The sequence below is a fragment of the Leptosomus discolor genome, chromosome 6 (genome assembly GCF_034619465.1).
Source record: "Leptosomus discolor isolate bLepDis1 chromosome 6, bLepDis1.hap2, whole genome shotgun sequence".
NCBI lineage: Eukaryota > Metazoa > Chordata > Aves > Leptosomiformes > Leptosomidae > Leptosomus > Leptosomus discolor.
This window is the reverse complement of record NC_141396.1, coordinates 131,531-155,734: the sequence shown is the minus strand read 5'-3', so window position 1 is coordinate 155,734 and position 24,204 is coordinate 131,531. Positions and strand designations below refer to the sequence as shown.

The 24,204-nt window shown below is 38.1% G+C and overlaps 1 protein-coding gene across 1 annotated transcript in view; it reads right to left on the bottom strand.

Annotated features, from left to right (window-relative positions):
- CFAP46 (cilia and flagella associated protein 46) overlaps positions 1-24,204 on the bottom strand; it is an 82,235-nt gene that overhangs the window by 27,714 nt on the left and 30,317 nt on the right. The window contains exons 22-37 of the mRNA XM_086466736.1: positions 23,355-23,536; positions 21,212-21,343; positions 18,991-19,156; positions 16,521-16,605; positions 16,273-16,411; positions 15,564-15,747; positions 14,963-15,122; positions 11,792-12,015; positions 8,117-8,188; positions 5,634-5,676; positions 5,361-5,521; positions 4,835-4,983; positions 3,284-3,382; positions 2,882-3,011; positions 1,800-1,946; positions 235-435 (exon numbers count right to left, since the gene is read on the bottom strand). Of these exons, the coding sequence (XP_086322862.1) occupies positions 235-435; positions 1,800-1,946; positions 2,882-3,011; positions 3,284-3,382; positions 4,835-4,983; positions 5,361-5,521; positions 5,634-5,676; positions 8,117-8,188; positions 11,792-12,015; positions 14,963-15,122; positions 15,564-15,747; positions 16,273-16,411; positions 16,521-16,605; positions 18,991-19,156; positions 21,212-21,343; positions 23,355-23,536 (2,274 nt within the window). The remainder of the gene's footprint in view (positions 1-234; positions 436-1,799; positions 1,947-2,881; positions 3,012-3,283; positions 3,383-4,834; positions 4,984-5,360; positions 5,522-5,633; positions 5,677-8,116; positions 8,189-11,791; positions 12,016-14,962; positions 15,123-15,563; positions 15,748-16,272; positions 16,412-16,520; positions 16,606-18,990; positions 19,157-21,211; positions 21,344-23,354; positions 23,537-24,204) is intronic.

Here is a 24,204-nt window from a genome sequence, read left to right as displayed (position 1 = left end):
AGAAGGATATACAGTTTATCATAAAACCCCCTAAACGTGGGTAAAACTTATTCCTACTGGGCTGCATGTGTTTGGAATCTGTAATTAATATTTGTTGAATGCATAACAGAAAAAACAACACTAACTGCATTTAACACCTACTTTTGCTTTCATTGACATGCAAAGGCACTGCAAGAAAGGCACCATTGCTGAAAAAAAACCCTCCAAAACACCAAAACCAACAAACTTCCTTACCATGGTTTGTTTTCCTTCCCCCTCTTCCTCCAGAATTGCTTCTATTAGAGTAAGAGTACTGCTGTACCAAAACTGTTCATTTCCTCCTAGAAACTGTGCTTTCTCAAGGAGTGCTTTAGCTTGTACATGGTTTCTTTCCAGGTTAGCCAATACGGCAAGTAAGTACAAGCACCTTGACACATCATACGGGGCCCTCAATTCCTAGGAAGAAAGATGTGACCTATGTACAAGAGATCCACTACTGCTATCCGTATTTACTTCTTCTACTTGTATTTTAGACTGTACTTATGAACAGGCACAGAAATAAGAAGCAAATGGTATTTCCTCAAGTAGCTGTAGAATTTCTTAGTTACTCCCTATATTCATTTTTTTTCAAAAACATGAAGTGTCTACTTTGTATCAAGAACTTCAAATCTTCAAATATACTTTGTATTTCTTTATGTTCCCATATCTTCGGCCCCACAAGTCAAATAAGCTATTTTTCTGCTATTATTTAGTATGCATATATCTGCTGTCATTTGTCAGCATCTGATGAAGAAATGTGGTGATAAATAATTTTTTAGTGAATTGGGATCTAGATACACTAGAGCTCCAGCAAATTTACAGTGCTACTTTATGCTAGTTATATGAGTAATACATGAGACAAATATAGTGTACAGTATAGATAGTATGCTAGCATACAGACATACAGGATACTAGTAAGAAATTATATCACTAAAAATATTGTCCTCCCTAATGTCTTCTGAACTTCTCTCAATGTACAATACTAAATTAATGCTTTAGTAAGAAATATATACTGATTAATGAATATATTATTATTCAAAGAGTTAATGATTCATGCTGAATATACATAGGCAGTTTTTACTTACATGAGAAAAAAATATTATGTGGAATAACAGGATAATAACTACACTTTTTAAGAAGTAAAGGATTTATTGCAATAATAATGTTTCAGTAACCCGTATAACCAACAAAAGAGCTACAGTGGAGAACGGTAGATATAGGAAGAATATCTTCAATGTGAACTCTTCATAAAAATGAGACGATGTGGATTTGTTTGGTGGAACATATGGACAACTATTTCAGATCTGCCAGAATTCTAATTCATAACTTCAGTGTAGGTGGCTGTTTATCAAAATACAGTTAGCAGTAAAACCATTACAGCATTAAAAACCATATAACTAGACTTTCAAATGACGAAGAGGATGAACCTATATGCTCTCTCTCTTCTATGAACAAACCTTGAATGTCCCTAAAGTATTTTAACAAACAAGGTTTGGATATACATACATCTTCCAAGGTCATTGCAAAGCAGACAGAGATGCCAACACTACTTCACAAGTTGAAATGATCTTCAGACAATTCCCATAAAACTGGACTACAGCGTTATATATTTAAATGTACGCCTTATATATGTTGAAACTCAAACAATACAGGTTTGGGGCGGGGTGGGGGGAAAGGTTTGGTTTTGCAATTTGACTATTAATACGAGGAACAACTGCATCAAAAAGAACATTTTTCCTACACATTTTATTGTTTCTTTTTCTATTTTATTTCTGATGTACCTGAGTTGCAGCATGGGCCTCCGAAAGCAGAAGTCTTGCTGGCTGATACAAACCTAGCTGAATTAGTACTTCAGCTTTTTCTATCCACAAGTAAGGGAAAGAAAGTGCACTCAGTCCTCTTCCTGTTACCGCATTTAACTTAAAAACCTGAAAAATAGCAAGGTATTACACCTTCATAAATTTCAAAATGAACTGTTAATAACTATCATATGCAATTCTTGATACATCCCACAGTCCAGCTTTATTTTCTAACTTCAAATTTTATTACAGGAAACAGAGGTTCACTGTGAGATCTGGATTTTATAATCCTCAAAAGGCACTCAACTAATAAGTATATAGTACTAAAACTAATTTCAGAACAGATTAACTACTTCAGATCTGCCTCTGTTGTGAAGCAATTGATTCTTCGTTGTAACTAAAACAATTAAAGAGACAAACTATTTGCAAGAGCTAAAAGAGGTGACTTGAGAGGGATTAATAATTAGAAAAAAGGAATTTTACATGCACAAGAACAGAAAAGTATACAAAGACAGTAAAATGAATTAATGAAAACAAGGACAGAACTGCCATAATGAAGAGGTAAGTGGAGGTAAGCTTTAACAGTATCAGTAAGCCAATTATCTTCCTAAAAAGAGACAGAAAGGACAGAGCTCAAATATTTGCATGCCTTTAAAACAATGTATGAGAGGGAGCAAAACAACATGCAGTGATGTGATGGAGGGAGGAAGAAGAGAAAACTGGGCCCAAGAATGAATACAATGGTTTTTTTGCTTCTCAGTCTTTTCCACCGATTTGCACTAGTCCCAAATTCCATTTGTAGAAAAGTAGTTTTACTCCATACAAAACCAGATTCTATTCTTCTTCTCCCACAATACAGATTCGGTTCTTGTTCTTCCACAATACGAACAAAATGCCAGGCAAACTCAGCTCACATTCAGCTGAAATTAAGTAGTAGGCACTTTTAACAATTTTTTGTGTTCATGTATTTCTCAAGTATAAAAATATCTAAAAAGAAACTAGCAAGTATACTAAAATAAAAAGTGATGAGTAATTTATTAAATAAACTGGAATAGAAATAAAACCTTTTCACTTGAAGTAAGGATATTCTCATCCCTAACACCATTCAACTGCGCATTTTCAAAAAATGTTTTTCTTTCTTCTGTCTTAGTATGTACTTTTTGTTCCTTTTTCAGTGCAATCTCTTGCCTACACCTAGATCACAAGAAAGGAAAAGTAAATTCAAGTATATTTTTAAAGTATTTTATATTTTTATATTTTAAAAGTGTTAGTGTGTTAGGCACCTTCACTATACACTCACTCTGTGGACAGACACAAAACAATCACGCACAGAATTTTAGGGCACAGCTAATATACCAAATTTGTGTTAAGAGATCATGGTTTTAATACTTTTTCCCCCAACAACACTTATCAACCGTAGGGAAAAAATCACAACTAAATACAGCATCTGTAGTGAACATACATACATCGCTTGTTCCAGTTCACTAATGTATGTATCTCCAGCAGCTTTCTCATGATACAAAGATGCCTGACTCAGTTTCAGGTCTGAACATATCAGGGCAATTCTAAAAATAAAAAGAAATGTTTAAGAAACAATCAGAATCTTTCATATGTTGCTTCATATAAACAGATTATAGATAAAGATCATACATACCAAATTTGTCAATCCTACTTTCTTATGTCTTAATTAATATTGGCAATAACAAAAATTTTAAATAAAAAAGCGGGAAATGTGGTAGCTGAAATTACCCATTGATAGAGGTCATAGAATAACTGAATGGGTTGGGTTGGAAGGCACATTTTGGAGATCATCCAGCCCAACCCCCCTACCATGGGCAGAGCCATTTTTCATTAGATCAGGTTGCCCAAAGCCCTGTCCAACCGACCTTGAACACTTCCAATGATGAGGCATCCATCAGTATCTCCAGTCCATCCATTACCCATATCTCTCCAATTTAGCAGCAAAAATGATGTGGTAAAAGTACAAAAATATTTATAATATGGTCTCGCTACAGCATGCAAAACATGCCATAAATATGTATGTGCTAACCTACTTTTCTGTATTGAGCAGAGAGGAATATATTCATGTATACCTATCTGATTATATATAAAAATCAGTCACAGATATAAACAAAATACCATGAAATAAAAACCAATCTTGAGCAGTCAACGAAAAAATTTGCCTGACAAAGCTTGGCTGCCGATCAATTTCCTATTAGTAAATCACTTTTAGTCTTGTAAGACAGTAACTCAGTAATCAATTGGCAATCCAGATAAACACACATACATTTGTATACACGACTATCTGTTCTGTCATGTAGGATCAGTTCCAGGCATTTTAAGGATACCTTATGTGGCATTTCACAAACTATCAGGAATTAAGCAAACAATTATTGCTTATAACTGTTAATTACTAAGCAAACACTATGCAATACATTTCAAAAAAGCATGATGAAACGTTTTAACTAAAACAGCAGTAATTTGCCATTACACGCATATTAAATATTTTTGAATCGAAACTTTTAGGGCTAATCATCCATAAAAATATCAGAATATTGGTCACAAATGTAAAAGAGAATGTGCTTATTTGGGATACTTATTCGGGTTCTTAAGCTAAAGACAATACATTTTTGATGCAAGATAGGAGTCTGCCTTTTGAATACTTAAAAGTTAATACTTTTATTGAAATTTTTTGGTACTTTGCTCTTTTCAGTTAGGTAACAATAAGGTATTTCAAAATCTATTCAATGGAAGTGGCTTGAGTTCGTAACGTTGTACACTTTTACTTGTGGAGATCATGCTTAGTAACAGATAAACTTAGTGGCTTTAATTCCACAAGCAAACCAACTCATCCGAATTCTACTAAAATGTATAAAATAGGAATGAAAAGAAAGAAAAAACATTACAAATATAAAACAGTAAGTCACAAAAAGCCTTGTTACTATTTAGCAAAATATTAATGGATGCTCCACTCTATTCATTTTCTCTTCTGTCTAAAATAAATAAAGGATACAAACCGAAGGTGATAGAGATCAGACAGACTTCTACATTCCAGAACTTCATTAGCAATAACTTCAGCTAGCTGAAAGATGGGAAGAATCAAGTGGGAGCAAAAAATTTTCTGTAGTTCTTTAGATAAAAGGTCCATAAAATACAAAGTGCAAGTCTGAAAAGAATATTTTTAAATTTAATTAGTATAAATATCGTTTTGCAGAGAATACATTTTAAATTAACGATTACAACTTCAGTTCCAAACTTTACTAAAAAAAAAATAAAGTAAACAAACTTTCAAGTTGAAAAAGCAGCTAGGTACACAAAACGCTAGTACATTTATCCTGTAAGTTAAGTTCATTTCAGAATGCAGAGGATAGACTAGCGCTTTCTGAAGTATTAATGAATACTATGACAAGGAAGTATTTCTGACATCTGTCTGAACATACTCTTTTATTGCACAGACAGGAAAACTAAAACGCAACCTAGTTCTCTGCTGCTCACTTTTTCCCTAAATAATAAATGCTTTAGAATTTTGAGGATTATACTTACAGGTTTTGGGAAATTATCCCAGTTAATACCGTAACTATTTGTCTTCTGTTTAAAAGTATCTCTGATTTCATTGGGACAGTCATAATGAGCCCATTCTTCCACATTTGCTGGTAAGGTATCAACTGATCCTTTCCCTTTAGGCTTCTCTTTCACAACAGGAACTTCAACCTATGATAAAAAATACAGACATTTATGAGTTTAAATTGACATTCCCGTTGGTAACAAATATTTAGCTAACATCAGAAAAAAAAACCCCAAATGTATCTGCTTAACATCCTTTGAAGTTCTGTCTTTTTTTTTTTTTTTGACCTTCAGACTGTGGGTTTTACAAAACAGCAGTATTTTGACAAAGGGAGAAAAGAGGAGGGAGAAAAGAGGAGGGAGAAAAGAGGAGGGAGAAAAGAGGAGGGAGAAAAGAGGAGGGAGAAAAGAGGAGGGAGAAAAGAGGAGGGAGAAAAGAGGAGGGAGAAAAGAAGAGGAGGGAGAAAAGAAGAGGAGGGAGAAAAGAAGAGGAGGGAGAAAAGAAGAGGAGGGAGAAAAGAAGAGGAGGGAGAAAAGAAGAGGAGGGAGAAAAGAAGAGGAGGGAGAAAAGAGGAGGGAGAAAAGAGGAGGGAGAAAAGAAGAGGAGGGAGAAAAGAAGAGGAGGGAGAAAAGAAGAGGAGGGAGAAAAGAGGAGGGAGAAAAGAGGAGGGAGAAAAGAGGAGGGAGAAAAGAGGAGGGAGAAAAGAGGAGGGAGAAAAGAGGAGGGAGAAAAGAGGAGGGAGAAAAGAGGAGGGAGAAAAGAGGAGGGAGAAAAGAGGAGGGAGAAAAGAGGAGGGAGAAAAGAGGAGGGAGAAAAGAGGAGGGAGAAAAGAGGAGGGAGAAAAGAGGAGGGAGAAAAGAGGAGGGAGAAAAGAGGAGGGAGAAAAGAGGAGGGAGAAAAGAGGAGGGAGAAAAGAGGAGGGAGAAAAGAGGAGGGAGAAAAGAGGAGGGAGAAAAGAGGAGGGAGAAAAGAGGAGGGAGAAAAGAGGAGGGAGAAAAGAGGAGGGAGAAAAGAGGAGGGAGAAAAGAGGAGGGAGAAAAGAGGAGGGAGAAAAGAGGAGGGAGAAAAGAGGAGGGAGAAAAGAGGAGGGAGAAAAGAGGAGGGAGAAAAGAGGAGGGAGAAAAGAGGAGGGAGAAAAGAGGAGGGAGAAAAGAGGAGGGAGAAAAGAGGAGGGAGAAAAGAGGAGGGAGAAAAGAGGAGGGAGAAAAGAGGAGGGAGAAAAGAGGAGGGAGAAAAGAGGAGGGAGAAAAGAGGAGGGAGAAAAGAGGAGGGAGAAAAGAGGAGGGAGAAAAGAGGAGGGAGAAAAGAGGAGGGAGAAAAGAGGAGGGAGAAAAGAGGAGGGAGAAAAGAGGAGGGAGAAAAGAGGAGGGAGAAAAGAGGAGGGAGAAAAGAGGAGGGAGAAAAGAGGAGGGAGAAAAGAGGAGGGAGAAAAGAAGAGGGAGAAAAGAGAGGAGGGAGAAAAGAGGAGGGAGAAAAGAGGAGGGAGAAAAGAGGAGGGAGAAAAGAGGAGGGAGAAAAGAAGAGGAGGGAGAAAAGAGGAGGGAGAAAAGAGGAGGGAGAAAAGAGGAGGGAGAAAAGAGGAGGGAGAAAAGAGGAGGGAGAAAAGAGGAGGGAGAAAAGAGGAGGGAGAAAAGAGGAGGGAGAAAAGAGGAGGGAGAAAAGAGGAGGGAGAAAAGAGGAGGGAGAAAAGAGGAGGGAGAAAAGAGGAGGGAGAAAAGAGGAGGGAGAAAAGAGGAGGGAGAAAAGAGGAGGGAGAAAAGAGGAGGGAGAAAAGAGGAGGGAGAAAAGAGGAGGGAGAAAAGAGGAGGGAGAAAAGAGGAGGGAGAAAAGAGGAGGGAGAAAAGAGGAGGGAGAAAAGAGGAGGGAGAAAAGAGGAGGGAGAAAAGAGGAGGGAGAAAAGAGGAGGGAGAAAAGAGGAGGGAGAAAAGAGGAGGGAGAAAAGAGGAGGGAGAAAAGAGGAGGGAGAAAAGAGGAGGGAGAAAAGAGGAGGGAGAAAAGAGGAGGGAGAAAAGAGGAGGGAGAAAAGAGGAGGGAGAAAAGAGGAGGGAGAAAAGAGGAGGGAGAAAAGAGGAGGGAGAAAAGAGGAGGGAGAAAAGAGGAGGGAGAAAAGAGGAGGGAGAAAAGAGGAGGGAGAAAAGAGGAGGGAGAAAAGAGGAGGGAGAAAAGAGGAGGGAGAAAAGAGGAGGGAGAAAAGAGGAGGGAGAAAAGAGGAGGGAGAAAAGAGGAGGGAGAAAAGAGGAGGGAGAAAAGAGGAGGGAGAAAAGAGGAGGGAGAAAAGAGGAGGGAGAAAAGAGGAGGGAGAAAAGAGGAGGGAGAAAAGAGGAGGGAGAAAAGAGGAGGGAGAAAAGAGGAGGGAGAAAAGAGGAGGGAGAAAAGAGGAGGGAAAAAAGAGGAGGGAAAAAAGAGGAGGGAAAAAAAGAGGAGGGAAAAAAGAGGAGGGAAAAAAAGAGGAGGGAAAAAAAGAGGAGGGAAAAAAAGAGGAGGGAAAAAAAGGATCTGTAAATTTTTGACCTGTCAAGTCCACATGATCAGGAGTGAAGGTAAGATATACAGACTCACAGAGAAATTCTTCACATGTTATGAGAGTCTTTACAGGAAAGCATGTAAACTATTTAACAAATGATCCCAGAGAAACATTTCTCAGAAAGAGATGATTGTTCTAATTCCACAGGACAGGGGTTCTTACACAGGTTTTTTTGTCCTTCTCTTTTTTAGAAGTAATTACTGACTGTACCTTTTGAGGAGCTGTACGTTGTGAAGACTTTGATAATACTTTTCTAATAGGTCCTGATGCTGACAAAGATACCTATATAATCAAATAATTACAGTTAATTCTTTTTAATTTTCAACAATAATGTCAATTTCTAGTAATAATGATTGTTCTCTGTAAGCTGCTATCTACAGCTGTTAACAGTTGTCACATACCATGTTATGCTTGTGTAAGAGCTTTCCTCAGAAAACTAAAATTTCAAAGACTTCTAGATGCTTGCATTGTTTGACAAGCATTGAGGATGAGCATGACAATGCAGTTAAGGAGCTGAACTGCCAAAAGATGACATTACCCCTGTGATAAATACTATATTGCTATTTTTTAACCTATATGGTTGCAAATTCCACTAGTCTAGGCTGCTTAATCTTCTACAAGGCACGCATTTCACATCAAAGTAATCTGGAAGATTGCAAAGAGCCGCTCTGTTCTCCTACATTAGTTTTCTATAATGCTACTAATGAATGTTATATAAAAGAAATTTCCAAATATTTAAGCATATGAAAGCATCCATTGAAAATTTCTCTGCGCATGCAATAGCATAGTTTCTGATATTACCTACAACAAAAAAAACAAACCCCAGTAATTTGAGAAGACGAATATGTATTGCTGGAGAGATCAAGATTAAATACAAAATATGAACAAAAAATAACCCTGGATGCTGCACAACTTGTGAAAAATTCAAATTAAAGGTAATACATATATTTTTAAAAGTCAGAGGCAGCTGATTTGGTTTGGATTATTCAGGTTTCATAGAATCATAGAATGGGTTGGGTTGGATCATCCAGTTCCAACCCCCCTGCCAGGGGCAGGGACACCTTCCACCAGACCAGGCTGCTCCCAGCCCCATCCAGCCTGGCCTTGAGCACTGCCAGGGAGGGGGCAGCCACAGCTTCTCTGGGCAGCCTGTTCCAGTTTCTCACCACCCTCACTGGTGAGAATTTCTTCCCAGTATCTAATCTAAATCTATCCTCTCTGGGTTTGAAACCATTGCCCCTCACCCTATCACTATCCTCCCTGATCAAGAGTCCCTCCCCACCTTTCCTGTAGCCCCCTTTCAGTACTGAAGGCTGCTCTAAGGTCTCCCCAGAGCCTTCTCTTCTCCAGGCTAAATAACCCCAACTCTCTCAGCCTGTCCTCACAGGGGAGGTGCTCCAGGCCCCTGATCATCTACGTGACCCTCCTCTAGACGCACTCGAGCAGATTCAGGTCTTTCTTACACTGAGGACTCCACAGCTGGACACAGTACTGCAGGTAGAGTCTCACAAGAGCAGAGTAGAGGGGGAGAATCACCTCCCTCGACCTGCTAGCCACACTGATTTTGCTGCAGCCCAGGATTTCTTGCCTGCGAGCGCACATTGCTAGCTCACATTCAGTTTTTCATCCACCAACACCCCCCAGTCCTTCTCTGCAGGGCTGCTGTCAATGCACTCATCGCCCAGTCCGTATCTGTGCTTGGGATTGCCCCAACCCAGGTGCAAGACCTTGCACCTGGCCTCCTTGAACTTCATGATGTTTGCACGGGCCCACCTCTCAAGCCTGTCAAGATCCCTCTGGATGGCCTCCCTTCCTTCCAGCGTGTCAGCTGCACCACACAGCTGGGTGTCATTTGCAAACTTTCCAAGGGGGCACTCACTCCCACTGTTCATATTGCCAACAAAGCTGTCAAAGAGCACAAATCCAAATAGCAACTCTTGAGGAGTGCCACTCATCACTGGCCTCCACTCTGACATCGAGCCATTGACCACGACTCTTTCAGTGCAACCATCCAGCCAATTTCTTATCCACTGAGTGGGCCATCCGTCAAATCCACGTGTCTCCAATTTAGAGACAAGTATGTCATGCAGGACAGCGTTGAATGCTTTGCACAAGTCCAGGTAGATGATGTCAGATGTTCTTCCCTTATCCACCAATGCTGTAACCCCATTGCAGGTGGTCATCAAATTTGCCAGGCACGGTTTGCCCTTAGTGAAGCCATGTCAGCTGTCACCAATCACCTCCTTATTTTCCATGTGCATTAGCATATTTTCCAGGAGGATCTACTCCATGATCTTGCCAGGCACAGAGGTGAGACTGACTGGCCTGTAGTTCCACAGTCTTCCTTTTTTCCCTTTTTAAAAATGGGGGTCACATTTCCCCTCTTCCAGTCAGTGGGAACTTCATTGAACTGCCATGACTTCTCAAATATGACAGATAGTGGCTTAGCAACTTCATCTGTCAGTTACCTCAGGATCTGCAGATGCATCTCATCAGGTCCCATGGACTTGTTCATTTGGTCTCAAACCTGATCTCCTACAATGAGAGGTTCTTCCTTCTGTCAGTCCCTACCTTGGCCTTCTGCATCTTGGGCGGCGTGGCAGGATCACTTGCCGGTGAAGACTGAGGCAAAGAAGTTGCTGAGCACCTGAGCTTCCTCCATGTCCTGGGTAACCGGGTCTCCTGTTTCATTCTGTAGAGGGCCCACATTTTCCCTAGTCTTATTTTCGTCACCAGCGTTTCTATAGCAGTTTTTCTTGTGCCCTTGATGACTCCGGGCAGATTTAATTCTCTCAGGGCTTTGGTTTTCCTAACCTGATCCCTGGCTACTCGGACAATTTCTCTGTATTCCTCCCAGGTTACCTGTCCTTGTTTCCACCCTCTGTAGGCTTCCTTTTTTTCTTTGTCCAGGAGCTCCTTATTCATCCATGCAGACCCTCTGGCATTTTTGACCGACTTCCTCTTCATTGGGATGCAACATTCCTGAGCTTGGAGAAGGTTCATCCTTGAATATTGGCCAGCTATCTTGGTTTTCAGAGACCATTTTAACATCTTCTACTGAGTTATTTATGGAGTCCTATCATTTGAGAGTCTGCTTTAGAAAAGGATATCTGCAGTCAAGTCTGCTTTACTTTGTACTCCAAAACAAGGTTCAGCTGCCCTGTAATACTTTCATTCCTTTAATGCCAATGGTTATTCTTTTTCTTACAGTACTGTTCAGCTGTAAATGAGTTCTTACAATTACTGTCATTGTCCTACAACTGGCACTGTCAGCTGCATCAACTCTTTTAAATTAGGCATTCATATCAATGAGAAATAAAGATTTGTTTGATTTGAAATGCTGTAACAATGAAAAAGCGATTAGAGAATAATAATTGGTGAATACTGCCTGTCTATACTTTTTCTGAAAACCTAACAAATGACTCAACATCTGAATTTAATTTAACTATGTCAAACAATTAATTTTAGTCAAATCACAGCCCCTTCGATCCAATCTAAGTGAAGGTCCACCTGTAATCACTGTTCCTCAAAACTGTCAGCAATTCTTCAGCATGTATTCTGCCACTACTAAGACTCTTAACAAACTAAAAATACCATATTTTAGAATCTTTTGCATGAAATACATGAACATACTCCAGAGAAACAACAGGTCACTGCTTTTATCCTTAATATCTCTTCTCTCTTTTCCTGAGAGAAACAATTTTCTTGTTTAATCATTAAACCTGAGAAAATATATGAACTATACTACAACACTGGAAATTCTAAAGACATAGATAAAAGATCAAATGAATAGTCAGCACCATAATTACACAAGATAAGTTGAAATATACTGGCCACAATACACTATACTATACTACACTATACGATAATCTCATACAACCTTACCTGCCAGATACGGATGATACAACCATACGCCATCAAACAATGCTGCTGATGAAAAGGAGAACTATGACCAGAAGTTAAAGCCATTAATGTCTGTGCTCTAAACAAAGCTTCCAATTGTTTAATATTACTCAAATCTTCCAAATTAATTTGGGGCATAGTATCATTTGCTCCAATGTCTATCTTCAAATTTTCTGTAGGCGAAAATTTTGGTAGAGTACTTTTTTCTGTTAAAAAACAAACAACATGCTGACAGTGACACTATTTTAAAAAATGTATTCAGAAGTTAAAATTGCTGAATTGAAAACGAAAATATTTATGGAAAAAAAAAAATCAGAAAAATGGAAATCCATCTACTGAAGATGTTGTTCTTATGGTGATGCAATGCTACTTGCACCATGTTTTCAATGAACAACATAACAGTTATGTACATCAAATGACGTAAGCCTGACAGAAATGAAATCCATTGCAAACTTACTTTAACTATGTCTTCTTGAAAAATAAATCTGTGGGAAAGATGGTCTAACTTATCTATTTCAGCCACTTAAGTAGTGTTGCAGTCAAATCAAAAATCCTCTTCATCCTGACATAGTGGTTTCTATGGTGACCAAAGACCATGTTCTAACTACCAGTAGCCTAGGAGGCAAGAAGTGTATTTGTCCAGCATTCATTTCCAAAACAGAAATGGGCAATAAACCAATTACAGATGGATCAATGTCAACTAAGTCTAGAACATAGCTTAAAGCTCATCCCTGTGTCTGTAATGAGATGTCTTAATGGCTCCTGATGGCAACTACAGAAGATACTTTGCTACTCAATCCTATTTCGTGATATGTAATTCTAGTAATTTTTCAGTAAACACTAATGTTTTATAGAAATTCCAACTCTGCTTGAAATTCAGCTCAAAACCAAGTCATTCAGCAGATTTTCAGCTTAAAGTGAAGTACCATAAAGACACAGTTCTCTTTCAACGTCAAATTGATGCTCCACAACATAAAGCAAAGTGCAGTACCAAAGCACCTACCACATAATTCAATGACTGTCACAGACCAAGTTATTAAAGTAACAGGCGAACTGAGAGGATTCTGAGCATGACTAGCACAGTATAAAGTCAGGGAAGGGTACAGTTCAGCAGATTAATTTTATTCTTTCATAATAAAAGATACAGATGGCAAGATACAGATAGGGTAGGCGGTCTGCAAGATGTGTAGGAATTGGCTTAAGGCTGCACTCAGATGGTGGTGATCAATGCTTTTTGCTCAGGCTGCCAGCCTGTCAAAAGTGGGGTCCCCCAGCGATCACTACCCATGCTGTCCAACATCTCCATAAATGATCTGGACAATGGGATTGAAACCACCCTCACCAAGTTTGCTGATGATACCAAACTGGGTGATGAGGTGGACACGTCAGAAGGGAGTGCCTTCTTATAGAGAGACCAGGACAGGCTGGAGAAGTGGGCTAGAAAGAACTGTATGAGATTTAACAAAGGCAAGGGCAAGGTCCTGCACCTGGGACAACGTAACCAAAGAGCGCAGTACAGACTAGGATCTGTGTGGCTGGGGAGCAGCCTTGCTGAAAAGGACCTGGGTCCTGGTGGACAACTAGCTGAACATGAGTCAGCAGTGTGCTGCTACAGCAATGAAGACAAAGTCAGATCATGGTCTGCATCATCAGATCATGGTCTGCATCAGCCGGGCATTACTAGGAGAGACGGAGATGTGACCATCCCACCCACTGTGCTCAGTGCTTGTAGGGCCACACCTGGAGTACTGTGTCCAGTTCTGGTCCGCACAAATCAAAAAAGACATAGACAGACCAGAGAGGGCTCAAAGGAGGGCCACAAAGATGATCAAAGCGCTGGAGAACCTGCCCTATGAAGAAAGTCTTAAGGAGCTAAGGTCTTTTCACCACAGAGAAGAGAAGGCTCATGGAGACATCATAACATTTTTCCAGTAAAAGGGCAGCTACAAAGACAACAGAGGCTCTCTCTTCACAAGAAGCCACACAGGTACAAGTTGCACCAGGAGAGGTTTCATCCTAATATAAGAAAGAAATTTTTTACAGCGAGAACAACCTATCAGTGGAACAACCTCCCCAGGGACGTGGTGGGGTCCCCATGACTGGAGGTTTTCAAGACACCGCTTGACAGGGTGATAGAAAATCTCATCGAGGCTCTCTTTTCCACAACAGGTGGGACCAGTTGATCTTTTGAGGTCCCCTCCAACCTGGGCTGCTTTATATTTGAATCTAATTTTTTTTATTTTTCAGTTTCCATTAAAAGTTTTGTAAAAAATCTCTTGAAATATAGGTGGTGTAAGAAGTCCAGTAATCATAAGCAACCATGTGAAACTGTGTGGGAGGATCATTAAAGAACAAGTACAAACTTTAAATTGCCATAGGGATGTAAAAAACCCCAACAAAAGCACTAATAAAAATTCAAACAGCATATTGCTGCTGTGACTTTAACCAAATGCGTGATACTAGAGACACTGAACATTAATCTTTTTCAATGCAAGTACCAGAAGTACTTGTCTGACCTATCTCATCTATCCACATGAAAAAAAGAGCAGAGCAGATGTTGGTTAATGCCACACAGTATTGTTCCAGAAATCAGATACTTTTTTTTTTCCAATTAAATAATGGGGTATCCTATCAAAATAGGTCACCAAGTCCATATCAATGCAAGCAGACACAAAGTTAAAGGACCAAAGAATTTTTACAGTTACCTAAGTACTTGAAAGTGTACATCCCTTTGAAAGTCATTTTTGAAAATCCAATCCTAAAACAACAGATAAAGCCAAGGAAAAAGCAATGGACACAGGTACCAAACCCTGACACAGAAACCATTTCCTACAGTCCCATTCAGCCCTCCATGAGGATGAACTTGAAACAAACTGCCTAGCACTGCCTTCTGGCAGCATCTCACAACTCAGGAACCCCTACATCAGATAGGAGGTGTAGCTTACTATATCAAAAGACTGAAGTTAGGTCTCCACAGCATGACACAGAATTCACAGACATATTTAAGCTAGCATTGAACAAATGACAGTGAATATTGCAGAAAATACCGCCAAGCTGGTGCCATTCTTTGTGGTAACTAAGTTGTAAATTAAAAATGCCCCTTGCATTTGCTGCTGAGAAAAACCCTGTGAAGGATATACAACTTTTACATACCTTCTTCTTGTGAGGATTGCATAGAAAATTTCATACGTAGCAAGATATCTACCACCCAGTCCAGAGGTTTAGTAACATCATTGAGGGGGAACTGGTTACAATATAACCATACAGCAAATTCCATCAGATAATCAGCTTTCTGCCATTCATTTTCTTTTTTCTATAAATGTAATAAAGGAAGAGTTTTTTTATATTTGGTGATGTAAACCATCTAAACATTATTTAGAAGTTCAATATAGTCTTAACAGAAACAAAGAATAGTAATTTGACAGTGAGCAGTTTTATTTGCATCACATAATCAGAGTTATGCTAAATGGAATGTAACAGAAAACTCTACCAGTTAACTCTGCTTTACCAAAACTTCTTGCAATTGGCTTACGACATTTTTCTTTGGCAGGACTCAGTTGAACTTTTACTGGATACTAAGATTCAACCATACACAGTTTTGCAAAAGAAATTTCAAAGTTGTAAAAAGTAATGGTCAAGTATATATGGCCTTCCCACCACTTCAGTTATATACTTCATAGAACCTGCAATCCCATGAATCACTTGAGAAACTTCATTCTATCAGCTTCTGAACATATAGCAAAAACTGACAAACCTGTAAAGCAACGATTGCATTTTGAAAACAGCTTAACTGTCCAACAATACTTCTGGAGACTGTTACCAAATGATGCCACATATGTGACAAATAATCTTCACTTTCATCTCTGAATTTCTGAATGTCCATCATAAAATTGCACCCCAATCCTGCCTTCACTGTAGCCATATGTTTAAAAATCAGGCTAGAAAAAGACAAAACAAATTGCAAATTATTTGCCTCTGTACCTGTAAAGTAACTTTGTGAGTAGGATAGGTATACTAGTTTGTATCAGTATAGCATAGAGACGTAAAGTTTATAAACTGACACAAAGGGCACAAACCTTTGAACTCTGGTAAGACTACGTTTGTAAACAATACCCTAGATAATTTAGTTTCCATTTAATGCAAATGTGTTTACAGCTAGGAAAATTAAAGTTTCTGCTATATAGCCACATTCCATGCACCTATTTTCTTGGAAAGTAAGATACTACTTATATACAAGTTCTCAAAAAACAAATTTTACAAATATTATGAACAGATTAATTATAAGAAGCACTGCCAACATATGTCTTTTTCATCAAAAAGACACACTTTCTGTTACAAGAACAGACAGCTCACAAAAAGTAATCATAACACTTACCCAATGAAAAATAAAAAAAATACTCAGAGTTTTATACTTGTCAAGAATCAGGATGCTTATTTTAATAAAAGTAAGTCAACCAACTTACAGCCTGTGTCTTGTCTGAGGCAACACTTGAATAGCTTCATCCAGGACTTTCAGTGCTGTCTCCCAATCGGCTTTATCAGCATATATGTGGAATAATAACCCACATAAGGAGGTTCTTAAAGTCAGATCTTCCTCAGCACCTTTGAAGTATATTCAAATGATTTATTAATATACTGCAGAATTGGAATAATGATATTACAAAATACTGGGGTTTTTATTATTATCAGATCAAAAGAAGGAAGAACATGCCTGGAAGGAAGCATCCAGCTGATACCCCGATATTTTGAAAATCCTTTGTAACCCACTGATGCAAAGGCAACGTATCTTTCTTCTCCTGAAAAGACCAAAAAAAAAAAAGGGGGGGGCAAAAAAAAAGCTCTTTATCTTTCGGTTAACATATGTCTTAGTGTACTTCTGTTTCATTTCTAAACCAATTAATACAGTTAAGATGAACTATTAACCTGTAACTTAAATAGCTACTTGTGCAGGAGGTGAAAACCACAGCCATTTCTCCAGAACGAGTTCTATAATACTAAACCAATACAGCAATAACCAGACTCAGTAATATTCAATCAGTTACACTGATTAAATAACATGAAACCTGAAAGTACTCTGTCAGGTAATCACAGAACAGTTGAGGATGGCAGGACCCTATGGAGCTCTCTTGTCCACACCCCTGCTCAAAGCAGGCTGAAATACAGCAGGTTGCTCTGGGCCTTGTTCAGTCATCTTTTGAGTACTCCAAGCAGGCACTCCACAACCGCTCTGGTGAAAAACGAGTAACAGCTCATTTTTTCAGAGTATTTTCAAATCATTTTTAAAAGATGCCCCTGCTCATGGCGGAGGGTGTGGTGGGTGGTGGTGGTGGTGTTTGACTAGATATTTTTAAAGGTCCCTTCCAACCCAAACCATTCTATGAGTTTAGGCTTCTGTGGCAGTAACATGAGGGTAAGAACAGCTTCAGTACTGAGCACAGCAAACAGAGAAAAACCAACCTCTAATCTTGTTCTAAGAAAGCTAGTAATAGCAGCAGTAAAGCTTTTGTAGTACTTGCTTTTATTTAATTTTTTTAAACCCATTTTTAGTTTTCAGCTGTACGTATCTCAAGTAAGTGAATCATTGCCTTGCTGAACTAAACTAAAATTATCTTCTGGTATATGCTTCTCCAGATGTGATTGCATTTAAAAATTGTCTAGAGTTAGCCTGATCAAGGGTCACTGGAGACCAGTTCCTGCCTCTTAGAACGGTTACTACAGTATACAAAAAAAATTAATCAGTATCTTCAGAAACAATCAAATACAGAATGCTCTGTTTATAACTAGTATCAGAAGTTTAACTATGTAGTCTAACCCACAAGAACTACTAACAATTTCAGACATAAAAGTCTATGCTATGTATAACTGAATACTTTCATTATCTACATTAGCATCTTGCTTTGTAATACAACTTATTAACGGTTCACTCTGAAAACAGGCTGTGGTAGTGAGTTAACTATATATATATATATAATGAAGTATTCCTTTTTATTGGCTTTAAATGTACCATCTCTGCAAACAACTAAACCTTTGGAACTGTGCCAATGGGCAATTACTGTTATATATCCAAACACTGTCAAAGTTCCATTAAATTTACAGTCTTCACTGTGCTTCCATGTTACACAGTGTACTCATCAGTTCTATCTCCTACACACCCAGAATCAAGCAGACCAGTTACCATCGCTGATTATGATTTATACATGGCTGGAGGAGAAACCAAAATTAAGTTTTCTATTCCTGTAGTACACTGCTTGATGATTTGAGGTACAGACTCACATTGGTACCACTGAACTTGAGTGCAAGAGTTATTGATAAACCCTTTGAGCTCTAACTGAAATTGTGCCCATGGAGAAGCACGGGAAAACTCACATCATCTTCACTAGCATTTGAATGAAATCCAGAAAGAGAAATGGATTGGCTCCAGGCAATTTTGAAGTAAGAAAAATTGTAAATGTGTGCAGACGTTTCAGTGTGCAGAAGAAATTTCATATGGCAAGATGTGGCATACGATACACATCACCTACATATTGTTTCAAAGGCATGATGTCTTCAGTTTACACATGTTCTCCATAATCAACAAGTGTTTAATTTCTTCACTGACTCCCAGTACAGTTTAAATTATAACTCCTTCCTACTACCAAAGTGCTAAATAGTCTGTTAAAAAACTGAAGATATGCAAAGTAAAAATTCCTTTTTGCAGGTAGAAGAGAAGTTTGAATCTGCACGTGTGGAGAACCTTAATTTAGTTACCTTTTCTTTTTCCCCTGAGTTTGTGTTTTAAGATCTATTCTCATCCCTTCTGGAAGTGAAAGATTTTTTTCTAGATTTTCTGTTGCATATTTTCTAAACATTCCTTTTTGTAAGCTTCACCAAGTGAAACACTACAGCCCTTCAGACAGCAAATTATTTTGGAGAAAACTGTTGCAAGTTTGCCAATTGCCTAAAACCAGAACCGCCACCAAATGGGGGGAAAAAAAAAAAGTACGTAATTTCCTATACGTGTGAATGTGTGCTATGTGAATGCAGGTAAGAATGTGTTTATGAAAATAAGTCACTTTCCCCTCTTAGGAAAGGTATCTTGGCGCATTAAGCCAGAGTTTCAGAGTAAACCAAAATTTTTCTTAATCATCAGTAACAATCACTAAACACAAACACAATTAACAATACCTCCTAGATATTCTTACCTGTTTACTTTTAGATTCTGCTTTAATTATGTTCTTAAGAATTATTTCAGTAGGTTCTTTAAACTCTTCTCTGTCTTGTGGCGAACCTAGCAAAGGTAAACATGTATTCCAAAAGTGTCTAGCTGCAAGCATTACAAGGGAGTAATTTCCGGCTTCACCTGCATACCTGAAGAAAGTGAAGTACAGCTTAATGAAGGAAAACAATCACAGTCTAGCCAAAATAAAGGATTTTACTTGTATAAACATCCAGGTTTACCTGATCTAGGCACCACCATATATAATCTCAGCAATGAGGGGTTAGCATATGACCTTCATACAAAAGACATTTTCCATTTTTGTATACAAAACACCTTCATGCATTCAGCAGAAGTAGCAATAAACAAGTACCATATTGATGATTTAACTGTATTTATACGTAATCTTAGTTCAAGAGCCTTCATTAAAAAAATAGTAGACATCTACTTGAGACGTACTCACTGGAATAATCTACTTTTTTGGCTTCCTATTTCTCATTCTAAAAACACTAAAAAATAGAACAAAACAATTATGGAAATGCTATGGATTTTGCATAGTACAGTACCACCGTAACACAACATACCCTGAATGCCTCTAGCTGCATTTAAATTGTTTTGAGCATATTCCATGCAAATGTTACTTTGAATTAATAAAATCTAAGAATTTTCCAGATTGTGATACAACACAGTATTTGTATGAGTGAGCAAAAGCTTTAGAATTTAGCTAAAAATTACAGGTTGGTATTAAACAATCACTCATTGTACAGTTTTGCTATTTTCAAAAAAATAGTTTTTGAATCTGGTGATCTTTGTATTTTCTCCCGCAGTTTCATGATTTTTAGAGTCCATATGCTCACATACCTTATGTTTCAACACTAGACTTATTAAGGCCTAGTTTTTGCTCACCAGGTTTTGCCTCCCTTTTGGAATGTGTTGAGCTACATATATATGCTCAGTCCTTCCTGAAAAAGTGCTTACCGTAACACGCAAATTTAAAAAACATGCAGATTCATCTGCAACATGACTTCATGTTAGAGTTCTGTTACACTGGCTAGTCTAGCTTCATTCATCACTCTCTAAGTATCAATGGAAAGATGAAAGTATTACCACGTTAACAGCCTCACATCAGCCATCATATGTTCATCTTCTAAGAGTTCTAATTACCTACTTTTGCTCATTAATTTATTTCTTCCAAATAGCAGAGAATTCATACCAAAGTCATGCATCACCCATGTACCACCTTCACCTGCCTATTCATTATTTAAAGCAACCTTTCCACTTTGAGTTCATGACATACAGTTCACAATACGATGATCTGCCACAGCAGAGGCTGAGGACTGACTGGCTAGGGAGTAGTTCTGCTGAAAAGGACGTGGGGGTCTTGGCAGACAGCAAGCTGAAAACCAGCCAGCGGTGTGCTCTGGCAACAACAGCCGACCACATCCTGGCTGTATTAACAGGAACAGACAACAGATTGAGGGAATTATCACCCTCTAGTCAGCACTCTTTAGACCACATGTAGACTACTGCATCCAGTTCCAGGCCACTCAACACATGCCTGACATGGACAAACTGCAACTAGCTCAGTGGAGGGCCACCAAGATGACCCAGGGACTGAAGCACTTGCCTTGAGAACAGAGGCTGAGAGTACAGGGCTAGTTCAGCATAGAAAAGAGTTGGCTTTGGGGGAACCTAACAAGAAGTTTCTTAATAACCTAACAATGTTACCAAGAAGCTGCAGCCAGGCTCTTCACAGTGGATGGCAGGACAAGCAAGCACGGGCGTAAGTAGAAATAAGAAAGGTTCAGAGTGGATATAAGCAGAAACATTTCCCCCATGAGTACAGCCAAGCAGCAGAGCAGGTTACTCACAGAGGTTGTGCAGCCTCCATTCCCGGAGGTTTTCAAGACCAGCCTGGATAAAGCCCTGGCCTGGCCCTGCTTTGACCAGGAGTTTGGACTACAGCCCTTCTGAGGTCCTTTCTGATCAGATTTTTCTATGATCCTACAACATTACAAGATCAGCTATGTGGAAGGTACTTCATAAACTTACTAAACTGTAAAAATCTGTCAAATCCTCTGTCAGGCATTTCAGTTCACAACTATTTTGATTTTTATCAGTCTTAGGAGAGAATATGTTGATCCCCAAATCTATAAATCAAATTTTATGTCTGTTTTATATTAGTCTTCTCTCAAAATAAAACATACCTGGCACCCTGAACAAAGGCCTTTGATGCTGCTACACGCAAATGTTTTCTTCCAGACAAATTTTCCATTATACTCTTTCCTTGTATACAGGCAGTAACACTTAACATTTCTTGTCTCACTCCGTTACCAGGCCTGAATAAAGGCAAATAATTCAAGAAGTGCTAGTCTTACAGTCTAAGAACGTATCAGTTTTTATTAATGCTGCTTTCAAGTTTTTACTAAACAAACGTCCCTAGCTTTGGAAGTTACAAATGCTTCTACTGACTTTTCTTTTGAAATCAGGAAATCTTCGAAAAATTAACCATTTTGTGAAAAGATACCAGAAATAAAACATATTTTCCACAGCCCTGATGAAAATAACTGAAATCAGATTTAAAAAATTATTATCTACATTTAGCAAGGGGAGAAAATAAATTTGGCATTTTCTCCCCATTATTCACTATTGTACATCAAAATATTAGCCCAAAGTCAAAACTACATGGCAAGCAATTAAAAACAGAAATAGGGAAAATCAGACAATTTTTGATTCTTTCAGAATTGATCTCAGTTATGTCTGGTAAAGTATGTACAGGGCTCTGGAGAAATTGATTTGGATCGTATCTACCACATTTAAAAGAGAAGAACGTAGATTTCTATTCCAGCAGTTAAACAGTTAAAAATAAATAAGTAAACAAACTTGATACCTTTGCTTAATCGTGATTTTATAAGAAAAGAAGTAATATAATTTGCAAGATTTTTTTTAACATCTTATTACAATGTAAAACCATACACTGAAACGTAGACGTACTAGTTAACCTAGTTCCTACCCTGTGGTGAGAGCTATCATGCAGTTATGGATTGTGTCCACCAGAGGACACCAGTGCTCTACAGCACAAGTTAACAACAACAACAACAACAACAAGAAGTTAAAAATAAATATTTAACCCTTCTTTGTCCTTAAGCTGTGCTTTATCAGGAGAAGACTAAGTTTATCTTCTGTTTCTCTGGAAACAGCACTGGCAATACATGACTACATTTCTTTGTCAAAGAATCTAACATTTTATCATTCGCTAGTTTGCAGATTGCTAGATATACAACAAATATTTTCTCAATTTCTGTAATGTTCTGAAACTATATATTTCATACTAAGATACCTTAATTTGATTTTATGTGTTATTCTCCATGTAGCAAACAACCATGAATTTCAAAGAGCAGATTTTTTTTTTAAAAGAGAAATTATTTTCAGTGAGAAAAATGAACAATAAATTACATCTGAAGTGTTTCACATGTTCATTTCAAACTTACTACATTCTAACAAATTTTTACTAAATGGAGTCAATTCATTCCTCTTTTGATAAAATTACGTTCTGTTTTTGGAGGAAATAATATAAAAAAAATAGAAGGACTGAAGGATATCACCTTTTTATAATAAAGGACTCCACCAACAGATCCATTTGTATACGTAACTTTTTTTCTTTTTTTTTCCTTTGAGATTAAAGTTTTAAATTACCAGTTAAGTAAGACACTGGGCTTTTAAAGAAATTAGTTACATTCCTATTGCACCCATATGCATAGGTGGTAATAAAGACCATATAGACGACCTGACACAGTTCACAGAATAAGATGGAGGTATGAGTGCTAACAGGTGATCACAGCTCTGGTGTCAGGTCTACCATGAACTCTGTAGACCCTTTGTGTACTAGAGCCAGCTCAGCATTGGAAGCAATTTGTATCAGCAAAAGAAGTAGAATAAGCTACTTTCTGCTTGAAAATTATAAAACTGTGAAAAGACTATGATTGCCAGAGACCATTTCAGGAAAGCAATGCTCCCCAGAAAGACACTCAAATGCATGTATGTATGACCTGTTGACTCACTTGGATAACAAAATTCATGTATCTTCCAGAACTGGGTCCAGAACCACAATCAGGATCTCACACTGCCTTTTACTCAGGCTACACCACAGAGTTAAACATCATCTGCAGCACTTAAGTAACTGGCAATGACAGAGTCAGCAGAAGGAGGAAAACTTCACTTTCACCTCTAACTGTAAAAAAAGATTGTTTCACTTTTGGTTATGTGATCAGATGCATTTACCCTATATACTCTTTCTTCAAGACTTAGTTTGGTTATACCACAGTATCATGCAAAATTCCATGTACTTACATTTCATATTTCTTAGTATCTCTATTGTGGAAAAAATTCTCAGCTGATTGCAAGATCCTTTTGGAGCAAGTCATCACTGTTTCATAGTCATTTGATACATATGCAAAATATGTAAGTCGTGTCAGTGTCTGCAATTCCACTAAGGAATCTGACCAACTGCATTCTAAAGCCAATTTCACTAACTGGAAAAAACCAAACAAACATACAAACAAACAAAAATACCAGGAAATAAAAGAGAGTTAAGAGAGTTTAAATCTCAGGTTTTTATCATGCTCTCTTCTATAGCACTTACATGCTTACAGCTGTACCTGGACATGGAACAAGCACGTGATGAAACAATCTAGAAACCCAAAGAGTTACAAGAACCATCAAGATACAGAACAGAGAAGCATCATACACCTTGTAGTAAGTATTGTAATAGTGTATGTAAATCCAGCTGTAAGTGCACATCCCTTTTGACCAGCAGTATCTGCCAGGACTTAGACATTCTCTGTCCTTGTCTGAAAATCAGTGGAACAGGGCTTCCAAATTTCAGAGCCCATTTTAGTTAAGCCAAAGGTAAGAATGGGAGAGAGAACTGTTTTTACAGCAACAGTGTTTCATATATAGATTCATTATAGGATCTAAATGTCTTCCTTGCTTTTGCACGCATCAGTCAGGAAGTTCTATCTCTAAGATACTGGGAATTGCTAATGAATTGGTCAAAATAAGGATACTACAATACTGCTCTCCAAAACGAAGCCACTGAAGTAATAGCTAAAGCTAACTCATAATAATTTGCATAAATCTGTAGACAATCTGGAATTAGATACCTGTATATTTATAAGGACTCAGATCCTAGTCTTTAGAA